Source organism: Symphalangus syndactylus, chromosome 8 (assembly GCF_028878055.3).
Source record: "Symphalangus syndactylus isolate Jambi chromosome 8, NHGRI_mSymSyn1-v2.1_pri, whole genome shotgun sequence".
Classification (NCBI taxonomy): Eukaryota; Metazoa; Chordata; class Mammalia; order Primates; family Hylobatidae; genus Symphalangus; species Symphalangus syndactylus.
Window position 1 is genome coordinate 17089360 of NC_072430.2, and position 12305 is coordinate 17101664.

The 12305-nt window shown below is 49.8% G+C and overlaps 2 protein-coding genes across 3 annotated transcripts in view; both read right to left on the reverse strand.

Annotated features, from left to right (window-relative positions):
* EVL (Enah/Vasp-like) overlaps positions 1-4892 on the reverse strand; it is a 171939-nt gene extending 167047 nt beyond the window's left edge. The window contains exon 1 of the mRNA XM_055288191.1: positions 4266-4892. Coding sequence (XP_055144166.1) covers positions 4266-4270 — 5 coding nt within the window. The 5' untranslated portion in view covers positions 4271-4892. The remainder of the gene's footprint in view (positions 1-4265) is intronic.
* Positions 4893-10867: 5975 nt separating this feature from the next.
* Positions 10868-11900, reverse strand: LOC129487453 (voltage-dependent anion-selective channel protein 3-like). 2 transcript variants are annotated; one of them, XM_055288216.2, is made up of 2 exons: positions 11260-11900; positions 10868-11175 (listed from the first exon to the last, which is right to left on the reverse strand). In XM_055288216.2, exons 1-2 carry the CDS (start codon positions 11848-11850, stop codon positions 11065-11067), a joined length of 702 nt encoding a protein of 233 aa, XP_055144191.1. In that variant the 5' UTR covers positions 11851-11900; the 3' UTR covers positions 10868-11064. The 2 variants fall into 2 exon arrangements, with proteins under 2 accessions (XP_055144191.1, XP_055144190.1); XM_055288215.2 differs by having other exon boundaries at positions 10868-11900.
* Positions 11901-12305: the final 405 nt, after the last annotated feature.

Sequence of the window (12305 nt, forward strand, 5' to 3'; positions counted from 1 at the left end):
CTCATGCCTGTAATCCTAGCACTTTGGGAGGCTGAGGCAGGAGTATCACTGGACGCCAAGAGTTTGAGACCAGCCTGGGCAACATAGCAAGAACCTGCCACTTAAATAAATAAGTAAATAAATAAAAGCTGGGCATGTGGGCATGTAGGCATGTGCCTGTAGTAGCAGCTACTTGGGAGGCTAAGGTGGGAGTTTAAGGCTGTAGTGAGTCATGACTGAGCCACTGCACTCTAGCCTGAGCAAAGGAATGAGACTCTGAAAAATAATAAAAATAAAAAACAAAAACGAAATTTAAAAATAATTTTTAAAAATCCTGATATTAAAAACTCATTGGGTGGTTTTAATAGCAGACTATATACAGCAGAGGAGGGGGGATGAAAAGAGACAGACAGTGAGAAGGAGATAACCAGAATAAAGAACAGAGAAAGAAACATGTAAAACGCAGAGAAACAGTTAAGAGACATAGAAGATATAGTGAAATGGACTAACATGGGGGTCCCCAACCCCTGGCCATGAACTAGTATCGGTCCATGGCCTGTCAGGAACCAGGCCACACAGCAGGAGGTGAGTGGCGGATGAGCGAGCATTACCGCCTGCAGTCTGCCTCCTGTCAGATGAGCTGCAGCATTAGATTCTCATAGAAACATGAACCCTATTGTGAACTGTGCATGCAAGGGGTCTAGGTTGTGCACTCCTTATGAGAAGCTGATGCCTGATGATCTGAGGTGAAACAGTTTTATCCGGAAACCACCCCCCTAACCCCCCATGGAAAAATTTTCTTCCATAAAACCAGTCCCTGGTGCCAAAAAAGTTGGGAACTGCTGGTCTCACATATATCATTGCAGCCCTAGAAGGAAAGGTAAGAGAAAATGGGGCAGAAGAAATAACTGAAGTACTAATGGCTGATGATTTCCAAAACCAATGGAAGATATGAAGCCACAAATTCAAGAATCCCTAAAAATTCTAATTATAAATAAAAAGAAATCAATACTAGGGACAGTATAGAAAAATTGCTGAAAACCAAAGACAGAGAGAACTTTAAAAACAGCCAAAGAAAAAGACTACTTTCAAAGGAACAACATACTGACAAGTGACTTCTCAACAGAAACTAAGTCATAGATAATGAAATAGCTTTAAAATGCTACAAGAGTTCTCAAAGAAAACACCAAATGGCAAATGAGACCAGTGCAGTGGAAGGGCCTAGAGGCCCCAAAATGGGAGGCCACGGCAGTGGCATCCAGGGCTAAGGCTGGAGCCACGGAGCTGGTGGTGGCAAGGCCAAGGCCAAGGAGTTAGCTCCCCATTATCAAACTGGGCAGCATAGTCAAGGACATGAAGATCAAGTCCCTGAAGCTCTGTCTCCTCTCCCTGCCCATCAAGGAGGCTGAGATCATCGACTTTTTCCTGGGGGCAACCCTCAAGGATGAGTTTAAGTTTATGCCAGTAAAAATGCAGACTTGCAATGGCCAGTGGTCCAGATTCAAGGCACTTGTTGCCATTGGGGACTAAAATATCCATGTCGGTCTGGGTGTTAAATGCTCCAAGACGGTAGCTACTACCATCCAAGGAGTCGTCATCTTTGCCAAGCTCTCCACTGTCCCCGTGCAGAGAGGCATCTCAGGAGACAACACTGGCAAGCCCCATGGCATTCCTTGCAAGGTCACAGACCACTTCAGCTCTCTGCTGGTACACCTCATCTCCATCCACAGAGACAATAGTTTCATCTTGATCTCTGTGCCCAAAAAGCTGCTGATAATGGCTGGCATTAAGGACTGCCACACCTCAGTCAGGGGCTGCACTGCCACCCTAGGCAACTTCACCAAGGCCACTGTTAATGTCATCTCAAAGACCTACAGCTATCTGACCCCCAACCTCTGGAAGGAGACAGTATTCACCAAGTCTACCTATGAGGAAACTAGGAACCAGTCTACACTGCAGAGAACCCAGGCTCCAGCTATGGCTACTATACAATGTAGGATTTTTATACAAGAAAAATAAAGTGAATTAACTTTTTAAAATGCTAAAAGAAATCAATGGCAAACCAAGAGTTCTATAACTAATAAAAACACATTTCACAAATGGAAAAAAGTTCTAAAATTAGATGTGGTAATGGTTGTATAACTGAATGTTCTAAAAACCACTAAACCATAGGCTTTAAATGGGTAAACTTTACGGTGTGTGAACTGTATCTCAATAAAACTTACAAAAAAGAAAACAATGAAGAATAATGACGTTTTTCGACAAACACTAAGAATTTGTTGCCAGACCTGCACTGAAGAATACTATTCTTCAGGCAGAAAGAAAATGACTCCAAAGGGAAGACTGGAAGATGACAAAAGTGGTACAACAGAGTTGTGGGGAAAAGATTATCTTTTTAATAAATGGTGCTGAAAAGAATGGTGTTAAGTAAAAATAAAATTTAACCCTTTTCACATTATGTTACACAAAAATGAATTTCAGGTGAACCATATATCTTAATGTAAAAGGGAAAACACGTGTGAGCTTTCTAATACTTTACAGGAAACTATTTTCTTGACATATAAACCCCAAAAGAGGTTGGGTGCAGTGGCTCATGCCAGGAATCCCAGCACTGTGTGAAGCCAAGGTGGGTTGATCACCTGAGGTCAGGAGTTCGAGACCAGCCTGGCCAACATGGTGAAACCCCTCATCTCTACTAAAGATACAAAAATCAGCCATGTGTGGTGGTACGCACCTGTGATCCCAGCTACTCGGGAAGCTGAGACAGCAGAATCACTTGAACCCAGGAGACAGAGGTTACAGTGAGCTGAGATCGCACCACTGCGCTCCAGCCTGGGCAACAGAGCAAGACTCCGTCTCAAAACAAAACAAAACAAACAAACAAAAACCCAAAAGAAATATGGGCAAGATATCTGAACAAGCACTCCAGAAAATATACCAAATAAAAATGAAAAGATGTTCAGCCTCATCAGTCAATAGGAAACTGCAGATTAAAACCACAATGGGTTATCATTTCATAATCACCAGAATGGTTAAAATGTAAGACTGACAATACCAAGTGTTGACAAAGATGTGAAGCAACAAGAACTCTCACACACTTTTTGGTAAGAATGTCAACTCGTAGAACCACTTTGGCAACTTGGTGTTTAGTGCTAATGCTAAAGATGTGCGTATCTTTTGACCTAAAAATTCTACTAGATATATACCCAATCGAACTGAATGCACGAGGAGAGACACAACAATATCCATAACAGCATTATTAATAGCCAACAAAGCTAGAAACAACTAAAATGTCTAGTAACAGTAGAATGCGTACACTGTGGTATATTCTTACAACAGAATACTATAAATCAATAAAAATGAATAACGATTACAACGGAATGGATGGATCTCGAAAACATCTTGAAAAACACCAGACACAAAATACTGTATTATTTCATGGACATAAATAACACAAAACAGGCAAAAGGAAACTATAGTTACAAACTACAGTTTTTACGAGATACGTGTTTAGAAAGTAAAATTACAAATGGGAAAAAAAAGTGATTACCCCAAAAAAGTCACGACAGGGTCTGGAGAGGAAGGGAGGGTTTAGCGACTGGGAGAGGGCACGGGGCTTCTGGGAGAAGCAAGGTTTTATTTCTTGGCCTGATAACCAGCAGGCTCCCCAGCTGGGTGATACATCAATGAGCGGTACATTTGCGGGCCTTGCACTTTACTGGCGTGCAAGAAGAAAAAAAAGGAGGGTTGAGAATTAGGAGACGAAGGGGGTGACTGGCTCCAAGTCGAGGGGAAACTACCCCTGTAAAAGCCCAAACGCGGCTCTGGGCGCTGGCGGGGGGAGGCTTCGGCAAGGCCTGGGGGCTTCAGGCCAGCCTCCTCCGGGCTGGAAGGCACCGCACGGGGGCTTCAGCCAACTTCGGTCCTCGCGCGGTCGGGACGCGGCCACACCTGCCCGCGGGGGTCTGCCTCCCAGGCCGCCGCAGGGCCCCCGGAGCCTAAGAGGACCCCAGAAGCAGCCAAAGCCAGCGCCGCCTGTCCCTTGCAGAACACCGCCCCCCACAAGCTCCGCAGACCCTCCCGGCTCTCCAGACGCCCCCACGACTCTCGCGAAGCCATTCCCGCGCTCTGAATGCCCCCGAATCTCTGCAGAGCCCCCGCGGTCCTCTGGACGCCCCCGCGCCCTTGGAGCCCCCCTCCCGCCCTCGGGGGCACCGCGGGCCCCCAGTCCAGCCCCTCCGACGCTCGCCGCTGCCGCCTCCCACGAGGCGCCGGCCCCGACTCACCTCATTGTCGCTGCCGGGGACGGGCGCGCCGGGCCAGGGGCGACCCGGCGACGGCGGCGGCGGCGGCGGGGCGCGGGGCGCGGGCGCTAGCGGGGGAGCCGGCCCCGGGCGCGGCGGCTCCGCGTCTGACTGGGCTGCGGGGGGCAGCGGGGGCTCATCTTCTCCGGGTGGGCGTCGGGGCCGCTAGCTGCGGGGAAGGGCCGCGGTGGCGGCGACTGACAGCTGGGCCCCGGCCCCTGCCATCTTGGCGGGCGCGTGCCCGGGCCGGCGTGTGCGCGGGCGCGTGCCTGGGGGCCGCCGCCGGGGGATGGGGCGAGCCGGCTGGGGTCCGGGAGGCGGGAACGCGTGCGCGTCCGCCTGAGACTCGGGGCGGCGGCCCCTGGCGAGCGCGCAGGCGGCTCCGAGTCCTCGAGGGAGAAGCGGGCGGGCGCGCGGGCTAGCCTCAGCCCAGCAGCCGAGAGCTAGGGTACGCGCGTTGCTGTTCGCCCCACCGCCCGCCGAGGGGACTACGCGCACGTGCGCCCCTCCGCCCGCGGCCGCTGAGGTGAATGAGCGCGCGCGGCGGTCAAAGCCCGACACAAAAGGCGCGGGGCCCCACCGTCTGCGCCTCCGGGAGCGCCGAGCTTGAGGCTGCGAGGGGCGGGGCGGACGAGAGTGGCGGGACTGAGGGGCGGGGCTTTGAGGGAAGCGCGAGGGGCGTGGCCGAGGTGGGGGCGGGGCGCCGGGCGGGCACGTGGCGCGGTGCGCTCCTTCCCGGCGCGGACGCTCCTGCAGTCCCCGCCTGACCCCAGGGCTCACAGAGGCTACCGGGGGAGCCAGGGTCGGTGCTCGATGGCCCCCTGATTCCCGTCACCCGGCCCTGCTGAGCACCCTGCCCACTCGGACTCGGGGCATCCCAGATCCGAGGGCCGTCGAGGTCACCGACGACTGATTCCTTCTCTTTGTACATAAGGAGCCGTGGCGGGGCCGGAGAGTTGCAGCTTTGGGGCGATATCAGTATTCGAAGTATCTCCCCCAGCTCAACAAGAGCCCACACGGCGTCTCAGAACCACAGCCTGTGAAAAATCACATTTACCATACACAGCGTAAAGCAGTTCGTCCAGGTTGTCTCTGGTTTTTAAATCCCCATCTTTCCTAAAGGTTAGTGAATCTCACTGCTGGCCGGAAACCCCAGATCCTCCTTACTTAACACACACAGCCTCTCAATCCTGGACAGGAGGAAAATAGCGACCCTTCATTGCCCTCCTAATTGCCAGACACTGACAAACGCCTTAAATGCGTTTGTCACACGGGTCTCACTCCCCGTGTGTAAGAAGACACAGTTCCGGCCCGGCATGGTGCCTCACGCCTGTAATCCCAGCACTTTGGGAGGCTGAGGCGGGTGGATCACCTGAGGTCAGAAGTTCGAGACCAGCCTGACCAACATGGTGAAACCCTGTCTTTACTAAATACAAAAAATTAGCCGGGCGTGGTGGCACGCACTTGTAATCCCAGCTACTTGGGAGGCTGCAGAAGGAGAATCACTTGAACCCAGGAGGCAGGGGTTGCAGTGAGCCGAGATCTTGCGCTCCAGCCTGGGAGACAGAGTGAAACTCTGTCTCAAAAAAAAAAAAAAAAAAAAAGAAGGCAAAGTTCCTCATGCGTTACCAGTATAGGCACTATTGCCTCCCTTCTCCCTGTGTCATAGAACGTTAATAGCTACCTTTTAAAAAATGGTCTGAACAAGGGCATTTAAGGCGTTTGTCAGTGTCTGGCACTTAGGAGGGCAATGAAGGGTCGCTATTTTCCTCCTGTCCAGGATTGAGGAGAGGCTGTGTGTGTTAAGCAGTTTTGCTCAAGATACAGTAAATGGTGGAGCTAAGTCTCAAGCAGCGTTTTTCTGACTCGGAGTCCCAGTGCCCATGCGTTCTAGTTTGCTGGGGTTGAACATCAGTGTCATGGGTTGCAGTTTGGGTCTCTATGTGCTTATCTCTCTCCCTGTCTCCTTGTACCTCCCTCACCGTGTACAGGTCTTCAGAGTTCCCTAGCGATTGGTTGTAGCATCTCTGCTTTCCTTCCTGTATTTGTTTAAGCCCAGAGTTGTCAAACCTGAAAGGGTACCATGATCTACAGCCCTGGTAGCAGCCCCTGAGGGTGGTACCCTCTCATAACCTCATTTGTCCGTCTCTTCACAAGTTCAAGAGTGGTCTCTTTGCTACAGGAGAGCCTTGTTGCATCCTAAAAATTACTAAAATGGACAAGCCTCAGGTCACCTGGAGACATTCCAGCAGTGCTATCGAAAGGAAAGGTTAACCCCTGGTCACTGCCTATCAAAGTCCTGTGCTGAGACCTTGGGATACAGGCCTGTTTGTTTGCAGCCTGGTTTATTGATGCTCTTTCAGCACGTGGCCCACTCTGACATCCAGATCAGGTATTTTCCCTGCTGCCCTGAAGTCTGACGGGTTGTTACCATCTTGCTCCTGGAGAGGTTGTTTCTTGCATCTGATGTTTGTTCATCAGAGGGCTTCATGAGCTGCAGGAAGAGCTGAGAAAAGACAGATTGGGACCACTCACATCCTATCGTGTGCCCTGCTTCCACCTGAGTGGGCATTGGTCTTTGTTTAACAGACCCCGGGATGCGTGGGGAGTCAGAGGCTCCTTGTGTTAATCCTCCAGCTCACCCCTCTCTGACCTCCATTCCTCCGCTGGCAGGTGGGAATCCTAAAGCCCATCTGGCAGGTGCTGCTGAGGCTCAGATGAGATGCCGACGTCCACACAAAGTAGATCCCGAGAAAGGCCTTTTCTGCCCTTCTTCAGTACCCTCCCCCTTGCCTCCCCTCCCCTCTTCCTTAACGAAACATAATTTGAAACCACAGTCTATTTGGCACGTTTTGCATTTTCTGAACAAAGGCTTTATTCCTTAAAAGTACATAAATTCATGTTTTCCATTCTTCTGATAAAAAGAAAATTAACATTTGGACATGTGGCTCCCCCAAATGACTTATTTCTGGAGGTCACCAGTCCTAGGATTTGGAAAGATTCCTTGCCAGAGTCAGTGATTTCATGACATCTGATGTGTGTGGTGCAGGACACTCAGCCAGGCTGACGACCCATGCCTCCAAGCACTCCTGGGCTGGAATTCCCATTTGTAAGGGAGGCAGGAAAGATGATTTTGGCTGTTTGTTGGGTTCAGGATAGCCACAGAGTCACAGATAACAGAGCTAGGAAGTCTTCAAAGGGCATCTCATCCAACCTACTTGTCCAGAGGGTGATGAAACAGGCCCCACGAAGTCACACAGGTGACTGGAATAAGAGCCAGATGAGCATATATTTCTGCAGACTCCAAGGCCCCAGACTGCCTTCCCAGTTCTTGAAGTTTTTCCAGCCCTGGGGTCACTGCTGAGGAGCCAGCCCCATGGACCATCTTCTCCATTACTTAGTATTTGCCAAAACGAAACTCACCGCAAATAACGGAAAGAAACACACTTGCTTTTGATGATTCACCAATGAGACCATGTCTGGTTCATATTAACCAGCATAAGTGAGTTACAAATGCATGCCAGAATCCAAAGTAAAGCACGCTTAGACAACCACAGATGTCTCAGGGGTTTGGGGGACCACCTGTGACCCTGCACCCCTTTTTCATTCACACCATTAATTTCATTGCCCAACTCAGTTATTACCAGCAGTTGTTTTCCTTAAACACAGCATGGCTAGTTTTCCTTCATTCATCCATTCGTTTAATGTGCCTTGAGCTCCTCAGCATGTGTCTGCCTCCTCTCCTGCCCTGCCCGGCAAATCATCTTCAATCCCCCTATGTGTCAGGTCTCCCCTGGACCTCTCAGCACCATCCTCCCCCACCACAGGCTGCAGGCTCCTTCTCTACACTGTTTCAGAGTCACACTCCTGCCCTCCTGCATCGGGATTGTCTTCTTACTTGCAGGCTCCCCAGCTAGGCTGTGAACTTCATGAGACCAGCAAGTGAGTCTCATTCCTCTTTGTACTGCCAGCCTCTCCAGCCCTGTGGGCTTGTGACAGTGCAGAATTGAAGGCATCCTGAGTGAGCGCCGCCATTCCAACCCAAGCAGTGCCCTGGGAGGGTCAGAGACCACTAGCCCGTGTGCGCGGGCATTTTTGGAAACCACAGCTCCTGCTTGTGTTCTATCTGGCAGGAAATAGAAATTACTTCTGGTCCATTTTGGCTTCCACACCTTGAAGATGGTCTGTGGTTCAAAGCTGGAGCTTTTTTTTTTTTTTGGTTCTAGCAATTCTGGTGCCTCAGCCTCCCGCCACCACGCCCACCCAGCTTTTTTTTTTTTTTTTTTTTTTTTTTTTTTTTAGCAGAGATGGGGGTTCGCCATGTTGGCCAGGCTGGTCTTGAACTCCTGACCTCAGGTGATCTGCCCATCTTGGCCTTCCACGGTGCTGGGATTACAGGTGTGCGCCACCGTGCCCGGCCTGGAGCTTATTTTAACTTCACCTCTCTCGGGCTCCTCCACTCAAAAGCAATTTCCCTAAGATCATGTTTTACTGGCTTTGAAGGCAGGAGGGGTGACTCTGGGATGAGGGCCCTATGGTCATACCGGGGAGCACTCCAGCCTTCTGCTGGGGTGACTTAGAGATCTGGACCCATCAATAAGAAGCGTGGCCAGACGGGGCTGGGGGAGAATCTTTGCTACCTGTCCTGTGGAGGGCAACTTCTTAGTGCCACTGTTTGCAAGGAGAGAAGGAGGACCTAGTGTTACCTGTGGAGGGTGTCCAGGTTCTTGGCATCTTGAACAAAGAATTGGACAAAACACACAAACAAAGCAAGGAAAGAATGAAGCAACAAAAGCAGAGATTTATTGAGAACAAAAGTACACCCCACAGGGCGGGAGCGGCTGAGCATGGGGGTTCAAGAGCCCCATTACAGAATTTTCTGGTTTTCCTCTCGCAAGGCCAGAGTCCCTCCGCTAGAGCGCTTCCCGCCCGGCAGTTGGAATCCCAGGTTCCACACAGGAAGAGGAGGGGCCGGGCTCCTGCCTACTGCAAACCTTGTGAACTTCCCGAGGCTCCACCTCAGTGGGCAGGCTGGCTGGAGTTTCTCCAGGGTCCCCCCTCCCACCTGGCTGTGTCATAGGACTGGGCGGGAGCAGGCCTGCTGTTCTGGAGCCAAGTCTGAGTGTTCCCACTTTATGGGAACTTAATGTCTCCACTTAATTGAATTAAGAAAACTAAGCCAAGTACACGCCTGGGACAACCAGCCATCCATCCTAGAGGGGCCTAAGGGTCCCCCTGGAGCCCGTGCTCCTTCCCAGGAGCCCTGAGGCCACTGGGAAGGGAAGCCCCACCCAGCTCACACCTAGGAAAGCCAAAATCTCTCCTCACTCCCAGCTAGTCATTGGGTCCCAGCTTGGGGGCCCGTTCACCATCAGCTTTGGGGAAGAAACTTCCCGGTCACTTCTCCTGCCTGCTGTCTCACAATTACCGTGGGGACTCTGGCAGCCAGGCCTTTGTGGGAGCCACTGGCACTTCACTGGCAATGAGGCCGGGAGGCCTGGGCCTCTGAATGTGAGCAGACATTTCAGGGGTCGGGGTGTTGGGAAGTTTAAAGGCTGCAGCCTCCCCACTCAGGGAGGCACGGTCTTCCTGCCAGGCTGAGCAGTCAGAATGTGGCATGTCTAAAGGAGGGAATCGTAGGGAAGTTATGAGGAGAGTCAAGAAGATCTTGCATAACAGCAATTGGAAAACAAACAAACAAAAATCTTGAGAACAGAAAATACATTATTTCGAAATTAAGAAATTAATTAGAGGCAGTGAAAAACAGAAAAGACACTCCTGCAGAACAAGGGTCAGTACGCTTTCTGCAAAGGACCAGCTGGTAAATAGTTTTGGCTTTTTCAAAGCCATTTGGTCTGTCACAACTGTGGCAGGCCAATTCTCCCTGACAATCACACAGACAGGCCTGCATGACAGTCGACAGACAGGCCTGCACAGCACTCCAGTTACACAAATTTCCACAGTGCTGCCTTAACACTGAGCAAATAGTTAAACCTAGGGAAATCGGTGTCCAGACATCAAAGCTACAAATAAAACATATGGTCAGTAGAAGCCTTGCATGGGCTTCTCCCTAACCAGGAGCAAGTCAAAATAATAGAGTCTAACATTCCTAGTGCCAGGACCTGCCTCCAGTCGACAAAATCTGAGACGAGCCAAGGTAACAGAGGCAGCTGTTCGAATAGATTCATCGGAGACTCTAAAGCAGCTCTCCGGACCAAGCTGTAAAGGAGGTAAGATAGAAATAATCACTCTGGTACCACAGGAGACAGGCCTTGCTTTTTTTTTTTTTTTTATGTTCCAAATGTGATGGGTTTATTTTATTTTACTCTGATGCAAAATCAAAGATTCCACAATAGCACAGAGACCAATATATTACAGAGTCATGAAAAAAATGGTGTGAACATGCAGGACACAAGGTACCAACTGGAGGTTCAGATCGTCTCCTCTAACATGACACTACACTGTTGCCGAGGAACACATTTAATAACACTGCAGAACTGAAACGTGGCACAAACATGACAGCTTCCAGGCATGCTTTCCAGCGCCTCCTCCCGGGAGGGACTTGCAACCCCTTCAGCGTGGGGAGGATTACAATTTTTTGGAAGAATAAAAAGTTCACACTCTTGAAATTTCACAGAAGAATTGTAAGGCCAAAACATGGTGGGTTCATTTCTCTTCACTTCCAGGGACAAATCTGATGCTTTCCTCAAACCACATTAAGCTTCCAGTTCAAATCCCAAGCCAACCTTGTGACCTCCTGCATTGAAGTTCTTTCCATCGATTAAAGCTGATAAAGGGTCAACTTGACTCTGGGTCGAAGGGTCTGAGTACAACCCAGTCCAATCAGGCTGGCATTATTTACTTTAGCAGAGAGAGAAGTTCTACAATCCAGCTTGTACTTAGCAGCAATGCCAAAACGGGTGTTCTTACTCCCAGCCGTCCAAGCAAGGTTTATTGACATTTCAATCTCATTAACCTTCTGGTAGATAGAACCTCCAAATTCAGTGCCATCGTTCACATGTGTGTGCAGCTGTAAGTCTGCAGCCTCGTAACCCAGGGCGAAATTATTCTGTGACAATTTGGATTTGGCTGTGTCAAAACTCATCTGATAGCCGGCAAGCCACCCTTCAAAGACCAACACAGCCCAGCTATAGATGCTTGGTCCAGAAAAATCTATATCAACATTACTGCCAACACTAAAACAATCCCATTTATAGGAGGCCTTCAATTCCCCACTCTTCTTTCCTGTGTTCGGTACCAAGATGGTATCAAGACTCAGTTTCAACCCTTCAGCCAACTTATTCTCCAAAGAGGTTTCTGTCCCAAGAGTATTGTCTGTGTTCCGTTTTTGAGTGAAGGTAAGTCCATAGATGCAGAACTTACATTCGGGTTCTAGGTTGCCTGATGCTTTCCCTCTATCAGTGTAAGCATGATCAGATGTAGAAAACTCCACTGCACTACAAGACTTGGTTTTCAGGTCTGTCTTCACCATGCCAAAGCCATATCCTTTGTTGAAGACATCCTCAGCAGCCTTTCCCAGGTCACAGTAAGTTGGCGTCTTACACATATCTTAGAAAAATCTTTCTGAGGTTCTTATGAAATCAAAGACCTCCACCCCCAAGGGCCTGTCTCCCACAAGCATTTTTTTTGCCTCTGACCTTCTAGTTGAAACAAAATTAGTTACCAATAGACTTAGCGAATGTTGTGCTGCACATAGGCACATAACCCCAACCTATATAAGCAATTGTAACACTTTGAGTTGGTCTGGTGGAATTATCTCTGGCCTTCTTCCTGTATCGGGTTACAGCAATAAATTCCCGTTTTTTTTTTTTTGTTTTTTTTTTTTGAGACGGAGTCTCGCTCTGTCGCCCAGGCTGGAGTGCAGTGGTGCAATCTCTGCTCGCTGCAAGCTCCGCCTCCCGGGTTCACGCCATTCTCCTGCCTCAGCCTCCCAAGTAGCTGGGACTACAGGCACCCGCAACCATGCCTGGCTAATTTTTTTTTTTGTATTTTTAGTAGAGA